Source organism: Eleutherodactylus coqui, chromosome 8 (genome assembly GCF_035609145.1).
Source record: "Eleutherodactylus coqui strain aEleCoq1 chromosome 8, aEleCoq1.hap1, whole genome shotgun sequence".
Taxonomy (NCBI): domain Eukaryota; kingdom Metazoa; phylum Chordata; class Amphibia; order Anura; family Eleutherodactylidae; genus Eleutherodactylus; species Eleutherodactylus coqui.
Genome location: NC_089844.1, coordinates 204,605,666 through 204,627,743, shown reverse-complemented (window position 1 = coordinate 204,627,743; position 22,078 = coordinate 204,605,666). Strand labels below are relative to the sequence as shown.

Here is a 22,078-nt window from a genome sequence, read left to right as displayed (position 1 = left end):
CATGTACTTTATAAGATTATAGCATTCACCTCAATGTTTTTCAGCTGATGTATGTTTGTTTGTCAAACTTTTTTTGTCCGTGCATCTGCATGTACTGGGACACCTTCAATGGGGGGTGACGGAGCAGACTTGAGAGCATGGATGGATGAGAGTTAGTGACCCGTGTTCAAGCTGCGGTGAGTGTGGAATGTGTGATGCAGGTAATGACTGGGGATAAAAGTCCTCCCCATGCATGGGACTTTGCTTGGTTGAGATGTGGACGTGTAGACTGTTAAGCTGAAATGAGCTGAGAAGACGGACGCACGGAGCCAATATCTAAGGGGTGGAGCTAGATGATGTAATAGTACGTAATGTTTCATCCCTCTTCTCGACAAGGGAGGGGGTGAGGAGCGTGAGCAGCTAGGAAAAGTTTTTGTTTTGCTTTTTTTCTCCTGTCTCAGATTTTTATAAGACATTGCAGGCAGGAACAGACTAATAATGAATTCACTTAAAGGGATCTCACATTTCAAATATTAATAGGTGTTTGTAGATTATTCTGCCCCGATGTAACTCATGTTTCTGCTATTGGTGCTAACATCTTACAGGCCTTATCTGTATCTATCAAATCTTTTTACAATGTTGTACTAACTTAAACCCGGCTACCATTGCTTCCAATTGAGTACCCTGGTTTAAAGGGGGGGAGGAGAAGGCATAGGTGATCTAGGTATTGCAAATCAGCCATTTTTAACCATTTTTAAATTTTTTGCAAGTCAGCCATTTTTAACCCCTTAACGACCAATGACGTACCTGGTACGTCATGGAGCGTCGGGGTATGTATGAAGAGAGGTTGCGATGCAACCTCTCTTCATACAGTGCGGGCATCAGCTGTTTATAACAGCTGACATCCACGGGCAATAGCCGCGAGCGGCCGCACGGCCGATCGCGGCTATTAGGCATTTAAATCCCCCGATGTTCGGGGGTCCCGCACGGCCCCCCCGCGGTGAGATCGGGAGAGCCGTACATGTGTCATGGCAGCCGGGGGCCTAATGAAAGGCCCCAGGGCTGCCTTAGCAGACTGCCTATCAAGCCGTCCCCGTGGGGTGGCTTCATAGGCTGCCTTTTCAAAAAGCAATATGACGTAATGCTATAGCATTACGTCATACTTCAGGAGCGATCAAAGCATCGCATCTTAAAGTCCCCCAGGGGGACTTCAAAGTAAAGTAAAAAAAAAAATCAATAAAGTTTTTTTTTAATTGAAAAAAAAAAAAGTTGTAAAAGTTTAAATCACCCCCCTTTTACCATATCTATTATTAAAAAATCTAAATAATAAATTAAAAATATGTATTTGGTATCACCACGTCCGTAAAAGTCCGAACTATCAATGTACCACATAATTTTTCCCGCATGGTGAACGTCGTCCGAAAAAAAAAATGAAGAACGCCAGAAATGCATTTTTTTAGTTACCCTGTCTCCCAGAAAAAACGCAATAAAAAGCGATCAAAAAGTCGTATGTATTCCAAAATGGTACTATCAGAAACTACAGGACATCCCGCAAAAAATGAAACCTTGCTCAACTACGTCGACGGAAAAATAAAAAAGTTATTGCGCGCACAAAATGACCGCAGAAAATAATTGAAAAAAATTTTATGTCTTTAAAAAAAAAAAAAAAAAGAGGAGTATAGTAAAAAAAAACCTATACAAGTTTGGCATCGTAGTAATCGTACCGACCCATAGAATAAAGTTATCATGTCATTTTTGTTGCCATTTGTGCGCTGTAGAAGCAAGACGCACTAAAAGATGGCAAAATGTCGTTTTTTTTTCCATTTTACTCCACTTAGAATTTTTTAAAAGTTTTTCAGTACATTATATGGTACTTTAAATAGCACCATTGAAAAATACAACTCGTCCCGCAAAAAACAAGCCCTCAGACAGCGACGTGGATGGATAAATAAAGGAGTTATGATTTTTTTAAAGGGGGAAGGAAAAAACGAAAATTGAAAAAGAAAAATGCCCGCGTCATTAAGGGGTTAAATTTTTTGCAAGCCATTTTTAAATTTTTACATTTTTTTTGCAAACAAGGTTCTGATCTTTTTGAAATAGAATACCAGCCTGATTGTCTAGCATTAATGCAACAAGAAAATTTAAGTTTTAAAAAGTTACTGAAAGCCCTTGTTAATAATGCATATTTTGAGTTGTTTTTTATAGATGGCACCCAGGGTGATTGACGACTCCACACTGGATATGCAGTGGTCACACAACAAGATGTCCTAAAAGCAGAATGCCTCCGCATGTCGCAGTACAGGAAGCGGAACTAAAAGCCCTCGCTGAGGCGAGTAGAGTGGAGGAAGGTAAGACGGCAATCATTTACACTGACTCCCGGTATGCATTTGGCATAGCTCATGATTACGGCCCAACATGGAAGGCCAGACAGTTTTTTACCTCAGCAGGACAGCCAATTAAGAATGATGCAGCAGTGCAGAGTCTCACAGAGACCCTACTTCTACCTGACAAGGTGGAAAGCTCACACCAATTCCTACACCGGAGACGCAAGAAGCAACGCCATCACAGGCCACACAGCAAAGGCAGTGGCCCTCAAGCCGTGGAAGAAAGAAGAAAAGAAGAATTTGACTACACTTTGGACTTTGATAAAAACTTGGACTTTTTTTTTTTTTTTATCATTCAATTTTTTATTAGCCTCATAAAGAGCGGAGACATACATTTTCCAATACAGTGGAGTTTTCATAAAATCTGGTACATTTTTACAGTAGTATAGATAGCTTTTTCACTTGCCATATAACCTTGTATGTTCACTTTAATAACTTGAAAAACTTTTGAATTTTATTTCTACAGATAGAACTTGGTATTGTCTGTGTAGCATAGCAACAGTCTCCGGACTACATCGAAAGTAGAATATGGGTTAAAATATGTGGGGGTTTAACAGGGTGGTGGAACAAAACATAACAGAGAGAAGACATCATGTTGTGTGGTTTTGGAGCCACATATTCCATACCGAGTCATATTTTACTGTGGTGTTGTTTCTAAGGGCCAGAACTCTTTCAAAAAGACTATGCTCAGAAACTAGGTGGGTTAGGTCTTTGACTGTTGGAACTTCATTTGATCTCCAACGTCTTGCTATAAGCAGTTTTGCTGCTAGGAGTATGTGGGCTACCAAGTGCCTGGTAGGAGGGTTAAGATGATTTAGTTCTAAAAGCAGGAGAGCCGTACCTGGGAGTTTTGGTATATTAGATTTTGTTGTGTTTTTGAGGAGAGTAAAGACATCTCTCCAGAAGGAGGAAATCCGTGGGCATAGCCAGAATATATGGAGAAGGGAGCCCTCCTCACCGCAATCTCTCCAGCATAATGCCTCTCTGGACAGACGAAGGGTCTTAAGTTTAAGTGGCGTGAAGTACCATCTTGTTATTAGTTTTATGTGAGTTTCTATCATGTTTGCACCTCTGGTGGCCCTGTTTGCCCATTTAAATGCATCTGTCCAGTCTTCGATTGATATTTTGGTTCCTAGATCTTTCTCCCAACTCAGGAGATGGCACTTCTTTCCAGTTTTTAAGTTTCCCGCTAGGTGGTCGTAGAAGAATCTGGTTTTGGAAGTGTTTGTTTGCCAAACTCCCTCAAGACCTCTGTGAATCCCCCAGGGTACGGCTATGTTTTGTATTTGGTACGTTTGAAGGAATGATCTAATTTGGAGGTATTTAAGGGCATCTTCCTCAGGTAAGTTGAATTCTTTCACTAAGGATCCAAAGGGTTTTATGGAGCCTCTGAAGGTTAGATCCGAAATATGTTTTATTCCTTTTTTAATCCATGGGAGCATCTGGAGGTCTGTGATGAAGTATCCTAAGCAATCAATGGGGATCTTTTTCAAGCTAAAGGATTTTGCTTTATCTGAGGATTTAGCTAATTCACTCCATGCTTGTAGTGTTGCCGACATGGTTAGCGATAAGTGAGGAAGGTTTACCCTAGAGCGTAATTGAGGGGAGGAGATGGCGAGGATTTTTGCGTATATCATGGAGTTTAGGGGTTTGGGGCTAATCTCTTCTGCCTCTAAATTGGGCCAGCTAATCGTTGTTGGTCTCGCCAGCCATGCTAATGATTGATTTAAGATAGTTGCGTTCCTATATGCGTTAAGGTTTGGGAGTCCAGCTCCTCCTTGTAAGTTGTGGAGAGCTAGGGTTGAAAGGGAGACTCTTGGCGGTTTACCTTCCCAAACATATTTGGTTAGTTGTGTTTGAAGTTTTTGGATTATCGTTCTTGGGGTAGGAATAGGGAGAGTTCTAAAATAGTACAAAAGCTTTGGGAGAATCATCATCTTGTAAAGTACAATACGTCCTAGCCAGGTGGTCTGTTGTTTTTTGAAATGGTCTACGTCGTCTTGTATGGTTTTCAAAATGGAAAGGTAATTTGTAAGTGCTAGTTCCTTCAGGGGAAAGCATAATTGGATCCCCAGGTAAGGGATGCTTTTGGGTTGCCACTGGAATGGGAACTCCCGTTGTAGTTCCGCTTTTAATTGTTCATTTACATGTATGCTTAATATCTGTGATTTGCCAATATTTAGTTTATAAAAAGAGACCTTTGAAAATTGAGTTAAGATCGAGTAAGCTGCGCGTAGGGAAGTTGTGGGTTTTGTTAATGTTAATAAGACATCATCTGCAAATAAATTTATTTTATGTTGTCGGGTTTTTGTATGTATGCCGTGGATGTGAGGGTTTATTCTGATATGCTCTGCAAGGGGTTCCATTATTAACGTAAAGATTAGTGGGGATAGTGGGCATCCCTGACGGGTGCCATTTGTGATATCAAAGGGGGCAGATAATGTACCGTCAATTAGAATTCTAGCCCTGGGAGTCGAGTATAAGGCCTTAATTGCTTGTATTATATGACCTGTGAATCCAAATTTTTCGAGAACTGAGAAAAGATAGCCCCAGTGGAGTCTATCAAAAGCCTTTTCGGCATCCAAGGCTAGGAGTAAAGATGGAGAGTGGGAGGAGTCAATTTTATTAAGGAGGTTTAGTACTCTACGGGTGCCGTCAGGGGCTTGTCTACCTTTGGTGAATCCGACTTGGTCGGTGTGTATTAGTTCGGGGAGAATCTTAAGTAGTCTCTGGGCTATTATTTTTGCGTAAATTTTTGTGTCAGAGTTTAGAAGTGAAATTGGTCTAAAATTGGTTGGTGACGTGGGATCTTTGCCCGGTTTAGGTATGGTGACGACTGTGGCTTCTAACATTTCTTCTGGGAGTTTACTTTGCGAAATTGCTAAGTTGAAAGCGGGGACCATATAGGGCACTAGGTGGGATGAGAATTGTTTATAATATTCGTTCGAATACCCGTCTGGGCCTGGAGATTTTTGAGTCTTTAACGTTGTAATTACTTCAGCTGTTTCTGAAGTTGTTATGGGTTTGTTTAGTTGGTCTATTTGATCTTCTGAGAAGAAAGGTAGATTAAGATCTCGGAGGAAGGATGCGATTTTTTGTGGGGTCGGTTGTGGGGTGGATGTGTCATCTTTAAGGTTGTAGAGTTTTGCGTAGTATAGTCGGAAAGTTTCGGCTATCTGTTTCGGGTGGGAAATCTTTTCTTTTTTGTCATCTAGGCTATATACAAATGGGATTTTTGACTTTTGGATTTTCTTTTTAACTAAGTTTGCCATTATTCTAGATGGTTTGTTTATTGAGGCGTAGTAGTTTATGCGTGAGGTTTTTATTGCCTTATCGTAGTTTTCCATAAGAAGCTTGCACAGTTTTTGTCTAAGTGTAAATAGGTTTTCATGTGTCTCATTAGTGGGGTGGTCACGGATTTGTTGCTCAGCTGATGAGATTTGTGTGAGAAGTTCATTGGTTTGGGTTATTTTTTCCCTTTTTTGTTTGGCGCTCATTTTAATAAGTATTCCTCTAACAAAGGCCTTATGGGCATTCCAGACTGATAACGGTGACATTTCAGGAGTTGCGTTAATTTGGAAGAATTCCTCCAGAGCTTTCGTTATGTCTTTGGAATTTTGGGGGTCTCTCATCAGGAAGAGATTATTTCTCCAGATTTTCGGTCCCTCTCTGCAGCCATTCCATTGGAACGTAGCAGAAATTGAAGCATGGTCTGACCATGTTGCTTGATTGATTTTTGCCTCAGAGACGTATGGTAAAGACCATCTGTCTACGAGGATCAGATCTATTCTTGAAAAAGTTTTGTGGCGGGGGGAATAGAACGTGTACTCCTTAGATGAGGCATTTAGGCACCTAAATGTGTCATAAAATGCTTCTTTTTGAATCCAGGGCTGCAGGGAAGGGGCATTCCTGACTGGGTGTGATGATGAGTCTATCAGTCTATCTGGGGTAATGTTGAAGTCGCCGCATATAATCAGCCTACCCACCTCCTGCCTCCTTAGCTTCTTTACGATTTTGTTTAAGAAGCGAATCTGGGCCTTATTGGGTGCGTAGATATTTAAAATAGTAAAGGGAGTGGAGTTTAGTTTTCCAGATAAGATTATATATCTCCCTTTAGGGTCGAGTTCTGAATGTGAGACTTCTAGGGATATAGTATCTCTGAAGGCGATAAGGACACCTGCTTTTTTGGTGGGTGCACAGGCCATGAAAATATTAGGATATTTTTTGTGCGAAATTTTTGGAGAGGTCGAGGAAGCAAAATGGGTCTCTTGGACACAAAGTATGTCCGCATGGTTAGACAAAGCCTCCCTCCACAGGGACGAACGTTTAAATGGGGAGTTCAGCCCATTAGCATTAATGGAGAGAAGCTCAAGCGCCATGCGGAATATTTGTTTTGCTATCGTGCGGCATGGAATATAATATATGTCTTCTCAAAACAGTGGGGACGAAAATAATATGCATCAACTTATGCAATAACATTAGAATATGTGTGACAAGAGAGAAATAAAGAAACAAGTCCTTACAGATTTCGGTCTTGTTCATCTGTGGGGGGGGGGGTGAAAAGTTCACTTAGGTAGAACCTTCTCCTAGGTCCTTATCGTTGTCGACGTAGGCTTTCAGTGTTTCAGCGGATCTGGTTGCGTGGAGATCGGATCCTCTCCGCTTCTCTGGTTCTCGTGGGGGGAGATGTAGTAGTATTTTCAAGGAGTTGGATGCCCCAAGTTTTCAGGAGAGCAGCCGCATCCTCTGGTTTCTGAAGAATATGGCTTGCACCATCTCTTTGGATTATCAGTTTCGGGGGGAAACCCCATTTATATGGGATTTTTCTCTGTCGAAGAGTGGTAGTAACATCTGAGAATTTCTTTCTAGCTTGAAGTGTGGCTTGCGATAAGTCCATGTAAAGGTGGATGTTGGAGTATGGTGCGGGTAGCTGGTTAAGTTTTCGGGCTGCTTGCATAGTCGCTTCTTTGATATGGAAAAAATGGATTCGGGCTAGTATATCCCTTGGTGCTGTATCCGGAATAAATTTGGGCTTAGGCAGCCTGTGTGCTCTGTCGATAATCAAATCTATAGGTGCAGCGTCCGGTAGTAGAGCCTGTATTAGTTGTTGTAGATATTTGGTGATTTCTGATGGAGGGACAGACTCTGGTATTCCTCTAAACTTGATATTGTTACGGCGGTTTCTGTCTTCCGCATCAGCCAATTTGGATTTGAGCACCTCTACCTCTTCTGCTAGAGCGTAATGGGAGTCGATGAGGTCGTTGTGTGAGTGCGTGAGCTCTCCCATTTTGTTTTCTGTGTGGGTGACCCTTTCGTCGAACTCCGTTAGGCTTGTTTTCAATGTAGAGGATAGAAGATCAAAATTAGACTGTAGGGAGTCCCTTAGGGCAACCACCATCTCTTTTATAAAGGCTTCTGTTGCTGGCTGTTCTTTTGTAAGCATTGTAGAAATACAGTCATTTACAGGAGGCATAGTTGTTCTTTCTTCCTGGACTCTTGATAATTTTGGGCGTTGCTTGGGAGGGCTAGCAGAAGGAGAGACGTAGTGTAGACCTTTGTTCTGCGAGACTGAAACTGTTTGGCAAGCGCCGTGAGTCTGTCTGATGGGGGGTGTTTCTTTTGTTGTCTGTGGTATCTGAGGGGCCTCGTCCCCCGGATGCCTGAGTGTTTTACTTTTTCCGCGGTCATCCGCTCGGTCAGGCGACAGATCTCGAGGCGAGGATGAAGGGGAGGTTGAAAAATCCCCTTCCTCATGTAGTGAGCTCATCGCCGCCGGGCCTTCAGTAGCCGCATCCCGCTGGCCGCCACTTCGCGCGGCGAAATATTCCTCCAATCGACCCGTATGGGCTCTGGAAGATTTGCGTCGGGGCATTGGCGTTTAGCTGGGACGATAGAGCCGGTTTCGCGGTCGGCAATAAGCCGGGCAATCTGCTTCTTTACGAGTTTGGGGTCTCAAAGCTCTGGACCTCACCAAGCCTCCTCTGTCGTTTTTTCTATGTTTGGTAAGAGTGCTTCTTTACAGAGAGGCTTGTATTTGGGGGTTTCACAGATTATGGTGTCCCCCTGATCTGCTCGCAGGTGTTGGGGAGAGTGGTAGGGGGACAAATGGGCTTCTTTTTAGCCCACTCCGGGGCAGGTGGGCAGATCAGTGCCTTGATTTTTATTGCTTTTGGGCAGCAGGGGGTTAACAGACCCCGTTCTCTTGCCTCTGATCTTCAGTGTGTCGGGGAAAGCTGGACCGGCTCTTTAAGAAGATGCTGGTCAGCGGAGGAGGTTCACCCGATAAGGCAGGCTTTCCTCCGTCTGTGACAGGAGCGGGGCGCAGGTTAGAAGTCTGAGGTGCAGGCTAGGGCTGTTTGCCGGCAGCGGGGACCTCTCTAATGTCCGGCACAGCAGGAGGGTGCATGCGTTACTGTGGAGTGTCAGTAGCCGGCGGAGCGGGGACTTTTTGCAAAGGAGGTGACTCACCGCCTTCGCTATTGCAGAACTCCCGGCGGGACCCTCGGAGCGGTGACAGCCGGCGGTAAGAGCTCCGCTGATGAGGCAGGCTCCCCACTCGCTCCCGGCAGCAGCAAGGAATGCGATCGTGTTCTCCGGGGCAGCAGCGCGGGGCGCACCGCCAGCTAGTTTCCCTCGCCGCCCCCAACGGAGGAAGAGGATCGCCGGGGACAACAGGTGCGTCTGCGGTCCGTGGCAGATGGCAGGCAGCCTCTCTGTTCTCACCTCTGTCACGCCGCCTGTCAGCGCCAGCGGTAGTCGCCCGGAGGGCTCCGAGATGTTCTTAATTTTTCCTCCGTGGAGCAGGCGATCCAAGGAGGTTTCAGTTGTGGCGGGAAGCCTGGGAACACGTGGAGGGCGAAGGTTTCAAAACGTCTGCACCGCTGCCGAGAAGACCGGCGTCGATATTCAGGCAGCGGAGAGGGATCCGGTGATCTTTTCAGAGACGGTAGGGTGCTTTTGTTGTAGCTTTTGGTTGTTTTGGGTAGCTTTGTAGGAGAAGATTCTCGGAGCTCCAAGATCAAGCGGCCATCTTGGTGCTCAGTTAAGCCACGCCCCCCATAAAAACTTGGACTTTGATATGAACTTGGACTTTGATAAAAATTTGGACTTTGATAAAAACTTGGACTTTGATATGCTAAAGACTTTACAGTTACAAGCAAGCAAGGAAAAATGGACTAAAAAGGGACGGCGTATGGTGAACAGTCAACAGCACTTGCTTACCATAGTCCCTGTGCCCCATGATGGCCCAGCTGATGCACGGAAAGACGCACCTCTCAAAGCAGCAATGATGTCGACGCTTGAACCAGGACGAGTGGCTCCTGGGTTTTCAGTAGCTGCTGCATCATTTGTCCAGTTTTGCATGATCTTTGCCGTAAGCAACAGGGCAGAAGTAAATTTGCCACATAACACTTGCCGGGGCCACTCTACCCATTTCAGGGATTGCAAATTGGCTACACTCAGCTCCTACTTGTTGGGAAGCATGAATATGTGCTTGTTGTTGTTGATGTCTTTTCAGGTTGGAGACCTACTCTGTTACCAAAGTAAATAAGCAGGTAACCGCACAGAAGCTCATGAATGAGGTAATCCGCAGATACGGGGTACCGGAAGTGATTGAGTCAAACAAAGGTACACACTTCACAGGTGAAATAATGCAATACATCATGTCTGCTTTGGGTATATTCCAGGCTTTTCACACACCCTACCATCCGCGGAGTAGGGGGAAAGTAGATACAAAAGACAATAGAGGAAATGGGCAAATTTTGAATTGAGTGTCTTTCATTAGTTTTTCTTTTTCTCCAGGAGGGTACATGCCACAGTAGCTGAGTTTGGGGAATGATTTTCTTGTTAATTTTGTCATAGGCCTCTCCAAGGAATTGTCAATAATGCATTCTGTAGTCTCTGCTTTTCTCCCAGGTCCTACAGATGAGTGTCACAATCTGAAACCAGGTGACAGGGTCTATGTGAAAAAGTTTAAGAAAGAAACCCTGTTTGAATGTCCTTACCAGATGTTGTTCACCACCCCAACTGCAGTCAAGCTCGAAGGAAAGCCCACTTGGATCCACACTTCGCACTGCAAGAACTAATGATCCTGCATATCCTTTACATGCTATAATGTGGTACAATTCCTCTAACACACACCTTTGACTACTGTACACTAGCCCCCTGTTTCAGAACAAATTAATACAAGCAAATATGCAATATGAATCCTACACTGAGGGTGAGAATTTGATGCTCCAGGTGGTAACTTTGATCCACATGTACACATAGATACAATAGGAGTGCCAAGGGGGGTGCCAGATGAATTTAATTCTAGAGATCAGGTTAAAGCAGGTTTTGATTCCTTATTTGCTATTGTCACTGTTAATAATAATGTAGATTGGATGAATTATATCTATTACAATCAGCAGAGGTTTGTAAACTACACCAGGGATGCTTTGAAAGGGTTAGCTGGCCAGTTAGGGCCCACTGCATCCATGACGTTCCAAAATAGAGTGGCCCTGGATATGAGGTGGGGTATGTAACTTCCTGTATGTGTATTATCCCTTTGATCAAAAAGAGTATGAGTAAGGGACTGGACAATGTGACACCAACGTTTCCCTTGTTTGAAAAAAGATGAAGAGCCAGTTCCGATAATGCCAACCAGATACGTTACCAGAAGAATGGAGAAATGTACTAGTACTGCGCCGCCCCGGTCTCATAAGATGGACTGTCAGTGGAATTCCCATTTGCCTAGGGACAGTGCAGAAGACCTTAGGTTCCGGCGAGGGCACACCCTGCGGGGTGTTAACTCGTACAGATAGAGGGTATGGATGCCCGGAAATAAGCCCAGGGAATCCATGGCCTCCTTCTGAGGTGAGGTAGGGATCCCTCCCTTTTAGGAGTAGGGACTTACGGGCAAGTGGAGAAACCCTGACGCAAGGGAGAGGCGACCGAGGAAGAGTGCAAGGTCTGGTACTTGATCTCCGTATTAAGTTTTTAGGGGGGTTTGAGAGGGATACATATATATCCTTGTAGGTAGAAAAGAAAAACACTGGAATATATACATTTATATAGATATAGTTATATGCCTTTCTTTTTATGTATACTAACTTTATTTTCATTTGTACTAACTCTATAAAAAACTTAATACGTTGCCTTACATCAGATATGCCAAGATGCTTTGCAAGGCTTGAACAAAATGTATTTTAAAACACAGCAAAGAAGAATGTCCAAAGGAACCAGACGAAGGATGAAGGTTAAAGTGGAGAGATACGAAGATTGCATGCTTGGCCGCTTTCTTAGAATTGAGTGGGTGATTCTTTGCACTGGAGTTAATTGAATACGTGATTTTCTGTACATAAGCCAGAGGCGCCGTAGCAAGATATCAAGATGTTCAACTATGTACATAATTTTCACTGTCTCAGGCCGGAAATCCGGACTTCTCATATATGGTTATGAGCCCATCACCCCTTGCTGGTGATGGGACAAAGGGTATAAGATCTCATGTAATCTGTAATAAAACACGGCACGACAGCGAGAGCCATGTCCCGTGTGAGGAATGATACCAGACCTCTGTGTGTTTTTTTCTTTACCGCCGGCAACGGGGCAAGTGGGGTGGGCCTGATTGGTGCTGTACTTAGAATATTTATTACCCTGACACCTCCTCCTGCTTGGGGTCAGGGGATCAGCACTGGGCATCATGTATTTTCTCCTGTGTTACCACAGTTATCAGAGAAACTTGTTTGGGACAAAGGAGAGGAGCGTAACTGCATTAACGTTACAGGGGCCTGCCTATACTTCCGCTGCAGAAATGTTACAGGGGTCTGCCAATACTGCTGCTACATAAATGTTTCTGGGGTCTGTGTATACTTCTGCAACTAAAATGTTAGTGGGGTCTGTCTATACTGTTACTACTAAAATGTTACTAACACTGGGCTCTGCCTATATTGCCGTTACGAAAATGTTACTAGGGTCTGCCTATACTGCTGCTACTGAAATTTTACTAATACTGGACTCTGCCTATATTGCTTCTACTGAAATGTTACTGGGGTCTGTCTATACTTTTACTACTGAAATGTTTCTAATACTGGGCTCTGCCTATACTGCTGAAACTGAAATGTTACTGGGGTCTGACTATACTGTAACTCAGGAGAAGAGGCAGCGGTGTGTCCCGCAGGCAGTGCTTGTGCTTGGTTGGAGGTAGTGTGGTGCTTATCTAAAGTGTGCCTTGCTAATGATGGTTTGTCCGGAATTTGTCCGGAGCTACACAATGCTACATCAGCATCGAGGGGCATTTTCTGCTCAGCCATCGTTGTAACTTCACGGAAAACCGTGGTGCCCTCAGCCATGAGCAAGGCGAAGGTCATGGAGGCAGGGTATCAGGGTAGACGGGGTGCATATATCAGGGCCGGCTATTATTGGGGCATCAAACTGGATTGCCAAAGATTGAACAACACTCCGTGACAAGCTATCAGCCTAACTATTTCCCTTTACCGCTACTACTTGCACACAATGTGACACAAGAACACTAGACCCTTTGTACGGACACGGTGACCTTTACATAAACAGTACATTCAGAACGTATTTATTGTATTGTTCTCCATTGTATGTCCATGTTGTTCATTGTGAGCAGATTATTGACCCGCCGGCCGCACTGTGTACTGCGGCTACTGCCTTTACATGTATGACTGCAGGTAGATACAGTGACCGGAGACTAGTGGGTTAAGGTTAAATGTACATAGCTAAGCCGGTGTCCCGTGGGAAGTCACGCATGGGGCAGCCCGGACAGGGAGCTGTCTTCCGTGAAGCTTCTTGATGGCACCCGATGGTATTTATTATCCTCTCCTCCCCACAGAGGCATCACATAGGCATAGAACAAGAGCAGCGTCCGAGGCAGCTAGGAGAGCCCGTCCTAGAGAGCGCTGCCCCCTCCCCTCACACCTGTCCGGAGGAGGGTTCATGGGAGGGCATGAGGTGCAGCAAAGCCGGAGTGACCCTACTGTACTGAGAAGGAAGCTGGAGGCCGGCCGGGAGACGGAGCTCAGCTACAGTTGTACTGATGCCGTACCATCTGCGTTGCTCCTATTCACTTACAGCTGAGCGGCCCTGGTGCATTATGTCTCCAGCGGATGTAAGGGTGGAAACATGGGTTGGGAGCCCTGAGTTAGATGGTACGTCTAGGCGAGGGGCACAACGGTGGACCGGCTGCCGCACACACACCTCCCCACATGTACCGCCCATTCCCCTGGCAAGCTCACATATCTCCCAGGCGGATTCCCATCTCTGGTCCTGTCTCACACATCTCCCCGCCGGATTGACATCTACGCTCGTTTCCCCCCGGGCGCTCGCTGGACAGCTTTGTCTGCTCCCAGCTCCTGTCCCCGTCGGCCGCAGCAGCCGGCGCCGCTGTCACCCTACGCGCTGGCCTCCGCTCCCGTACACCGATGGCATTGGCGCCGCTGCCACGGCGAACCCCGCTCTCGCTGCCCATGGCGCCGATGGTGGCCAGCTCTGCCGATGACTGTGAGCTGCGGTTCGGCCGGAGCAGCGGCTTGCCTACAAGAGCTCCACTAGCTGCCCCTGCACTGCTCTCTTTCTGGGTCGCCTCCTTGGGCGCTAAATAGAAGAGCTGATTAGCGATCTGGAAGGGTATAGAGGACGGGGTTGTGGGGGAAGCGGGGGTCTCACAGTACCGATGGTCCTTCAGCTTTCTGGACCAACACGCTCTCCCGTAGGAATCCCAGCGGACACTGTACAACATCTGCTGCCCCGGGTATCTACAGTAGAACCCTCCCTGCGGGTTCTGTACGATGTCACCGACTGCGGCACTGGATCTGGCGTTGAAGCGATGAAGTTGTCAGTGAGAGGCATCTATCGGTTCCTGTAGTCCGCCGGGAGGGAAGGGATTAGTGTTGAGGATGTATTTTATATGTGGATGTTATCTCATTGTACCAAGGAGAAAGAAAGCCATACAAAAACAACAATAATACTACACAACGAAATGAGGCACCTAGCCAGGAGGCTTTTGAGAGTTGTAGAGGAAGCGGGTAAATTCCAAATTTCAAACGGTTCTGTGCTAAACCAATCAGCAAGGAAGGGGAGTGGCCAACATGTAATTGCCCCATTAGGAAGGCCTTAAACTTGCGTCATGTATTATTGTTTTCAATCTGGTCCGCTCGCTGTGTAGATAAGGGAGGACGCTCGAACTGGTTGGCAATTGTTTTCTGCTTACAACGTAGAAGATGTCTGGTCGCGGTAAAGGAGGGAAAGGTCTTGGGAAGGGCGGTGCTAAGCGGCACAGGAAGGTGCTCCGTGATAACATCCAGGGCATCACCAAGCCTGCCATCCGCCGTCTAGCTCGCAGGGGAGGCGTCAAGCGTATCTCCGGCCTCATCTATGAAGAGACTCGCGGCGTCCTGAAAGTCTTCCTGGAGAACGTGATCCGCGACGCCGTCACCTACACCGAGCACGCCAAGAGGAAGACCGTCACCGCTATGGACGTGGTGTACGCGCTCAAGCGCCAGGGCCGCACTCTCTACGGCTTCGGAGGTTAATAATGCTGCTCTTTCACCATAACACAAAGGCTCTTCTCAGAGCCGCCCACCTCTTCCAAGGAAAGTCTGTAATCCAACTCCTTGTGGGGGGTTGCCGCTGATTCAGTCTGATTGCCAGTCTGATAATTGGAATGTCCCAGGTGAAGGAAGCGCTTCCTGGCCCGCGCGTACTTCAGGCTCTAGTCCCTTTTCCCTCCTACCGTTAGAGAGGAGGAAGCAGGCTGCGGCGCACTGATTGTATGTCCTCCTTGCACTAAAGCATACGGCCTGCCCGCTAATCCGTGTAGTGCTACCATATTGGAGGCGTCCTGCACGGCCGTCCTCTCATATAGAAGTGCTGCAATTGCACCAAGATCTCCCAAGGACCCGCGGAGCCATTATTTTATATAGAGTTGCGGTCATAGCACCCAGCTCTCCCAGAGTACTGCACTGACATCGTGTTGCAGGACTCTGGGAGAGCTGAATGATATAGCCGCAGCACTAAATTAACCTAGGCAAGAGGGTGGCCCTGCAGATCTCTGAGAGATACAGTCTGCGCCTCTATGTGAGGGGATGGCCGCTGTCACTCTGGTCCCCGCCAGGCTATCTTTGCTCCCATTCCCACTGCTGCTGCTACTCTGGTCCCTGCACCGCTATCGTTCCCTTTGTGGCCGCTGGAGTAAAAGGAGTCAAGAGGCGCCTGGACACCTCTACATGCGGAGCTGGGGAGTGTGAGGCTCTTCTCGTCATGCTCCTCCTCCCCTTTCCTGGCGCTTCAGGCCTCTCATTGTCAGGCATCCCGGGTTGCCTCCGCCACCCCCTTGTACCCACTACAATGCACTACAGCCCCCAGCATGTCATCCTTGGACAACTTTGTCGTCTGCCTCCGACCCTTTGTGCACCCCACTGCTTCGGTCACACACACTCCATGTAACCCGTGTAATCACTGACGGGGCATCTGATAGAGCGGCGATCAGGGCTGCCGGTATCTGATCAGCAGGGGATACACTGTGCTCAGAGTACCGCGAGCAGCAACAGTCGCCGATTATCTGATGGCTTTATTGTCCGGTGCCACTAAATCTAGGTAGAGCGCCGCACAGTGCCCACCAGTATGGAGGCGTCTGCGGGTCACCCGGATGGTTTAGAGATCTGCCTATTCCCAGGTCCGCTCACTATCAACTCCCCGGCCCGGCTGTCACGTATTAACCATTTCTGAGAGAACAGTTGGGGTTATCAGCGAGCTGCCGGGACGGGTACATATCGGGAGAAGCATGCGACCGGCACTGTACACTCGACCGATCACACTCGGGTAATATCCAGAACTGGGTTTCTAAATATTCCCTAAAGTGTGCTGGAACTGCACCTTGTCAGGGTTTCTCCCCGTCGGTGATCCTCCTAGTTGCTCTTTACCATCCGCAGCTTTCTTCTAATTCATCCCAGCTGCATTACTGCTAATATAAACCACGGGTTCTGAGCAGTCCGTCAGGGCATCGTCCATAACAATGCTGCGATCGTGCCATTTATACTGCACGATGCAGAAGAGACACCAGAGAGAACTAGCACACAATCTGGTTATCATTCACTCTACAGCAACATATTACAATAACCTACACACCGACTAGGAGGTGACAGCTCTGCTGTAGACGGGGTGGGTGGCTCTTAGAAGAGCCTTTGGGGTGATGATGCACGGCGGACCACTAGACAGATTACTTGGCGCTGGTGTACTTGGTGACGGCCTTGGTGCCCTCGGACACGGCGTGCTTGGCCAGCTCTCCGGGCAGCAGCAGGCGCACGGCGGTCTGGATCTCCCGGGAGGTGATGGTGGAGCGCTTGTTGTAGTGAGCCAGGCGGGAGGCTTCCCCTGCGATGCGCTCGAAGATGTCGTTGACGAAGGAGTTCATGATGCCCATGGCCTTGGAGGAAATGCCGGTGTCGGGGTGGACCTGCTTCAGCACCTTGTACACGTAGATGGCATAGCTCTCCTTCCTGGTCTTCTTACGCTTCTTGCCGTCCTTCTTCTGAGTCTTGGTCACGGCTTTCTTGGAGCCCTTCTTGGGTGCTGGAGCAGACTTGGCGGGATCAGGCATGATAACGTAAAATTACTTTCCTCACTAGAGAGAACAGTGTTCCTGCACCTCCCAGCGCTGCGATATTTATAGCGGGGCCATGCAAATGAGTACCGCCGTCTGCTTGCTGTTCTACTGGAGCAGCAAAACATGTGACCCCTGTGAGCGTCATTAGCCACGCCCAGTGCCGCTCATTGGTTCTTCCTCAAGTCTGGCCTCTATTGGGGGGATTGAAATCTACCCAATTGGAGGAGAGGAGAGCGGAGCAGCAGGTTATAAAAATCAACAGAACTGCGCCTCCTCGTTATCACAACTTTCAAGGTGTTTTATTCTAATTCTGCTTTCCTGTGCTAGAAGATGTCTGGACGCGGCAAACAAGGAGGCAAAGTCCGTGCTAAGGCCAAGACTCGCTCATCCCGGGCAGGACTGCAGTTCCCTGTCGGCCGTGTACATAGGCTTCTCCGCAAGGGCAACTACGCTGAGAGGGTGGGCGCCGGCGCTCCGGTCTATCTGGCAGCAGTGCTAGAGTATCTGACCGCTGAGATCCTGGAATTGGCTGGCAATGCCGCCCGGGACAACAAGAAGACGCGCATCATCCCCCGTCACCTCCAGCTGGCTGTGCGAAACGACGAGGAGCTGAACAGGCTGCTCGGTGGGGTGACCATCGCCCAGGGAGGCGTCCTGCCCAACATCCAGGCCGTGCTGCTGCCCAAGAAGACCGAGAGCAGCAAGACGAGCAAGAGCAAGTGATCGCGCCGATCCCTCCATAGAACCAAAGGCTCTTCTAAGAGCCACCCACATGCTCCTTACAACAGAGCTGCGCCGCTTCTATGCTGTGATACTCGGTGGCCGGTACGCCGGCTGCACCGGGAAACTATAACTGTACAGGACTTTCCACAAGGAGGCAGAGATTGGGGCGGATGCCAATTTGGCCATCCCTGTCACCGGCAGAAGCGGACAATCGTCCTGCTCTAGGTGACCTCATGTCCAGAGGACGGGCGGCTGTAGGACTCGCTCACCAGTCCTTGCGATAACGGGTTAACAGGATTCTCTGTTTGGTCACGTATATACAAGAATCGGAACGCTCGTGTTGTGTTTCGGATAGAACACCCAGCTTTCTCAGGGTCCTGCGTGGGCCGTATGCTTACAAAGTGTTGCAGCCGCATCATCCAGCCCTCTCAGAGCTCTGCACGGTCGCCCCCTTAGAAGTGCGCTCATCATGTCACTCCACAGCCATGCCCTTTTTATGAAGGTGGAGCTATATCACCCAGCTTTCCCAGAGCCCTGCACGGCACAGGCTGGTTTTGGATTATAGTAAACCTACAGGGATTAGACGTCCTCTTGCGTTACGGGTGGAGCAGGTAGAGGATTCCACCGCTCGTCGTAGGGCTGGGATTAGGGGGCTGTAGCTGAGTGTTCTTTACCTCCAGCCCCGAGCGCCTCTATATCAGACGGCCTGGTCACTGATTACACGTGTTACATGGATGGGTGGAGGACAGGAAGAGCGGGAGACGCGATCAACTGAGCGGGAAGTTCAAAATCTCCGGTGATCAGCCAATGAGCGGGAAGAATCTGACTATAGCCCCGCCCATAGGCGGCACTAAAACCACCCGACCTCCAACGGCAGGTCTGTTAACCCTTCACCGCACTCATTAATTCAGGCCCAGCTCCTCGCGTATTATAAACATAACCTGCCTGCCCTAAATAGGTTAAGGGGTTTAAAAGCGTGCCGTGACCGCAGCCTGAAGCGCACCCTGACGGGGAGGCTGCTACACCCCGGCTGTATCATGTCAGAGTGCCTAGACTATCACCGCTGCTGACGACCCCACAAGGAGTTGGATTACAGCCTTTCCTTGGAAGAGGTGGGCGGCTCTGAGAAGAGCCTTTGTGTTATGGAGAAAGAGCAACATTATTAACCTCCGAAGCCGTAGAGAGTGCGGCCCTGGCGCTTGAGCGCGTACACCACGTCCATAGCGGTGACGGTCTTCCTCTTGGCGTGCTCGGTGTAGGTGACGGCGTCGCGGATCACGTTCTCCAGGAAGACTTTCAGGACGCCGCGAGTCTCTTCATAGATGAGGCCGGAGATACGCTTGACGCCTCCCCTGCGAGCTAGACGGCGGATGGCAGGCTTGGTGATGCCCTGGATATTATCGCGGAGCACCTTCCTGTGCCGCTTGGCGCCGCCCTTCCCAAGACCTTTCCCTCCTTTACCGCGACCAGACATCTTCAACGTTGTAAGCAGAAAGCGATAGCTGCTCAGCGCAGAGCCCTACTCTATATAGACAGGGAGCGGACCAGAGAGGGAACTACTGATCAGGGCCGTCATTGAGGGGCGTTTCTTTTAGTTGTCTAGAGTAAAGGCTCATCCCCTCTCCCTGCTGATTGGCTGAATACAAGAGCCCTTGCCATCTTGTGCAGCCGATTGGCCTGTCAGCTCCTGAAGCAGTGGGAGAGAAGACGGAGGAGGGGTGAAGGAGACAAGGGCCATGCAGCAGAGAGCCGCTGGAGCGTGAATCCCTCCTGTAAAGCGAGGAGTGCAGCTGCTGCCACAAACACGTGGGGGCGAGGGGAGAGCGCGCAGGGAGGCTTCGGTGAAGGGGAGTACTAGAGCTCTGCTGCATCAGCCCTCCCCTGCCGGAGCAGAGAGACACTCAGGAGCCACAACAGACAGCTGTGGGCGGCAGGAACATCAGGGCACCGTGTATAACAAGGAGGCCCCATAACCTGTGACAGTCCCCGGCACAGGGCATACAGTGGCACTTCTACTGCCACCCCAAGAAGCACCAGGATTACTCCATGCTGTGCAACACTCTGCAGATTCTCAAGACCCGGAATCCCCCTTTACAGTCATCAATGAAGTGCAAAGTGAACGACTTCCCTGTGTGACTGCTGCCAGACACTGCTGTATACTCCTTATGTCTTAGGCGCCTTTACAGGTCTACTTAAGGAGCTTTAAGCAATTTGCACAATCCCCTACAAAGGCAGGAGACGCAGAAGTGGTTCTGCTATGGGACCCACTAGACAGAACTCTCCCATTGATACACTAAAGATGTTTGCGAGGGGGGAACCCCCCGACACGGAGCCTACAACATCATCTGCATCAGGAGACGTGGCCTCTGCACCAACCGCCTGTTTGAGTTCGCTTGCTGGGTTGGTTCAGACTTTGCAATGACTGTCCGATCGGCTCTTATCAGCGATGCAGACAGCTACTGCTGCCCTTACGGGTAAAATCCACGAGATCCGAATGGATGTGACGCTCCTCCTGGACCCCTGTTGGCAAAGCTGCTCAACTTCTGGGATAGAGAGGTGATCCTACAAGCTGCCAGAACAGGAGGCCCTCTTAGATGCAACAATGCTGCAAAATCCATCTTCCCGGACTTCTCGGCAGATCTGCAAAAGCAGAGAGCGCACTTCTTTGGGATTAAAAGGCAACTCTGAGATCTCCAGCTGCCATACTCCATGGCATATGGATGGTGACCGCACACGTTTCTTCTCCTCTCCGTCTGAGGCTGAGGAATGGCTGTCTAACAGGCATCAACCAGAGTGACTGAAATGTACACTTATCCAAGAAAAAGAATCAGCTATACTAATAGATCATAGACTGAACATGCGTCAACCATGTGATGGAGCAGCCAAAAAGTCAAATGCAATTGTGGGATGTATTAAGAGAAGCATAGAGTCTAGATCACGTGAGGTCATTATCCCCTCTACTCTTCCTTAGTCAGACCTCATCTTGAATACTGGGTCCAGTTCTGGGCACTCCGATTTAAAAAAAGGCATCGACAAACTGGAGCAAGGTCAGAGAAGAGTTACCAAGATGGTGAGCGGTCTGCAAATCATGTCCTACGAGGAACGGTTAAAGGATCTGGGAATATTTAGCAGAAGAGAAGGCTGAGAGGAGACTTAATAGCGGTCTACAAATATCTGAAGGGCTGTCACAGTGCAGAGGGATCAGCCCTATTCTCATCTGCACAAGGAAAGACAAGAAGCAATGGGATGAAACTGAAAGGGAGGAGACACAGATTAGATATTAGACAGTGAGGGGATCAATGAGTGGAACAGGTTGCCACGGGAGGTGGGCGAGTAATCCTTCAATGGGAGTTTTCAGAGGCCGGACAACCATCTATCTGGATGTTTTAGTGATCCTGCACTGAGCAGGGGGTTGGACCCGATGACCCTGGGGGTCCTTCTAACTCTACCATTCTATGAATCTATGACTACCTTCTTCTTTCAGGCAGAGAGCCTATTATCTGCTGAGTGGGCCCGCTTCCAAATTACCCTGCTTCGCCTCAGAGGCTCAATGATTAGAATATTTAATTTGCATTCAACTTCAGGTTAGCAGGCCCAGGATATATATGTGCATTTAAATGATAGGAGCCTGGAGGCATAGAGATAAAAGCTTTCCTCTATGTATTCAGTATGTGCCCATTATAACAAGAAAAATGCAAACGTCTCAGGACGTACCGCCTAGGATCGAGCGGTATGGATGAGAAACTGCTTTCTTCATGCAGAAAAGAGGACACAGCAAGAAGTATAAGACAGGAGCTAACATAACCTGCTACATAGGTGAGATCATTACCATTGCCAGGATATATATATATATATATATATATATATATATGGTTGCCCATGGATTGCCGTGTTCCTGACTGCTGCGGGTGTGACGCCCCAATGGTTCACAAGTACTACGCTCAGCACCCTCGCAGGGTGATGTTCACAACTACTCTAGTAGATAGATATGCACCGAAGAACAGTGTGCACCACAACTGAAATGCATAACCCTTATGAAAAGCCTGTGCGACACCAGGGTACCACATTCAGCACGGCGACAGGGAAGGCATGCCCTATAGGAACGAGCCGCACACCATGCTATGCTGAATGGTAGCACCGATCCATTCCTAACCTAGTAAGGGAGGTGAAGGGGCCCCGCCTTAAAGAAGAGCAGTAGCCTTGATAGAGACGGACCCACGGTCTTCCTCCTGGGCCCTGTCTGTCCCTGAAAGGACCCCTGGAGAGATGAACCGAACAGCAAAGCAACACAGAAATGAAAAACAGAAATGCAACTGAAAAGGAACCCACAGCTACTCATCTGCAAGTAGCACAGAAGAGCTCCAAACTCCAGGGACTCCACTATGGA

At 48.2% G+C, this 22,078-nt stretch overlaps 1 protein-coding gene across 1 annotated transcript; it reads right to left on the bottom strand.

Moving 5' to 3' along the window:
* Positions 1 to 16,490: 16,490 nt before the first annotated feature.
* Positions 16,491 to 16,962, bottom strand: LOC136577754 (histone H2B 1.1-like). Its single transcript, XM_066577676.1, has one exon. The coding sequence runs from the start codon at positions 16,960 to 16,962 to the stop codon at positions 16,582 to 16,584; it is 381 nt and encodes a 126-aa protein (XP_066433773.1). The 3' UTR covers positions 16,491 to 16,581.
* Between the last annotated feature and the right edge of the window lie 5,116 nt (positions 16,963 to 22,078).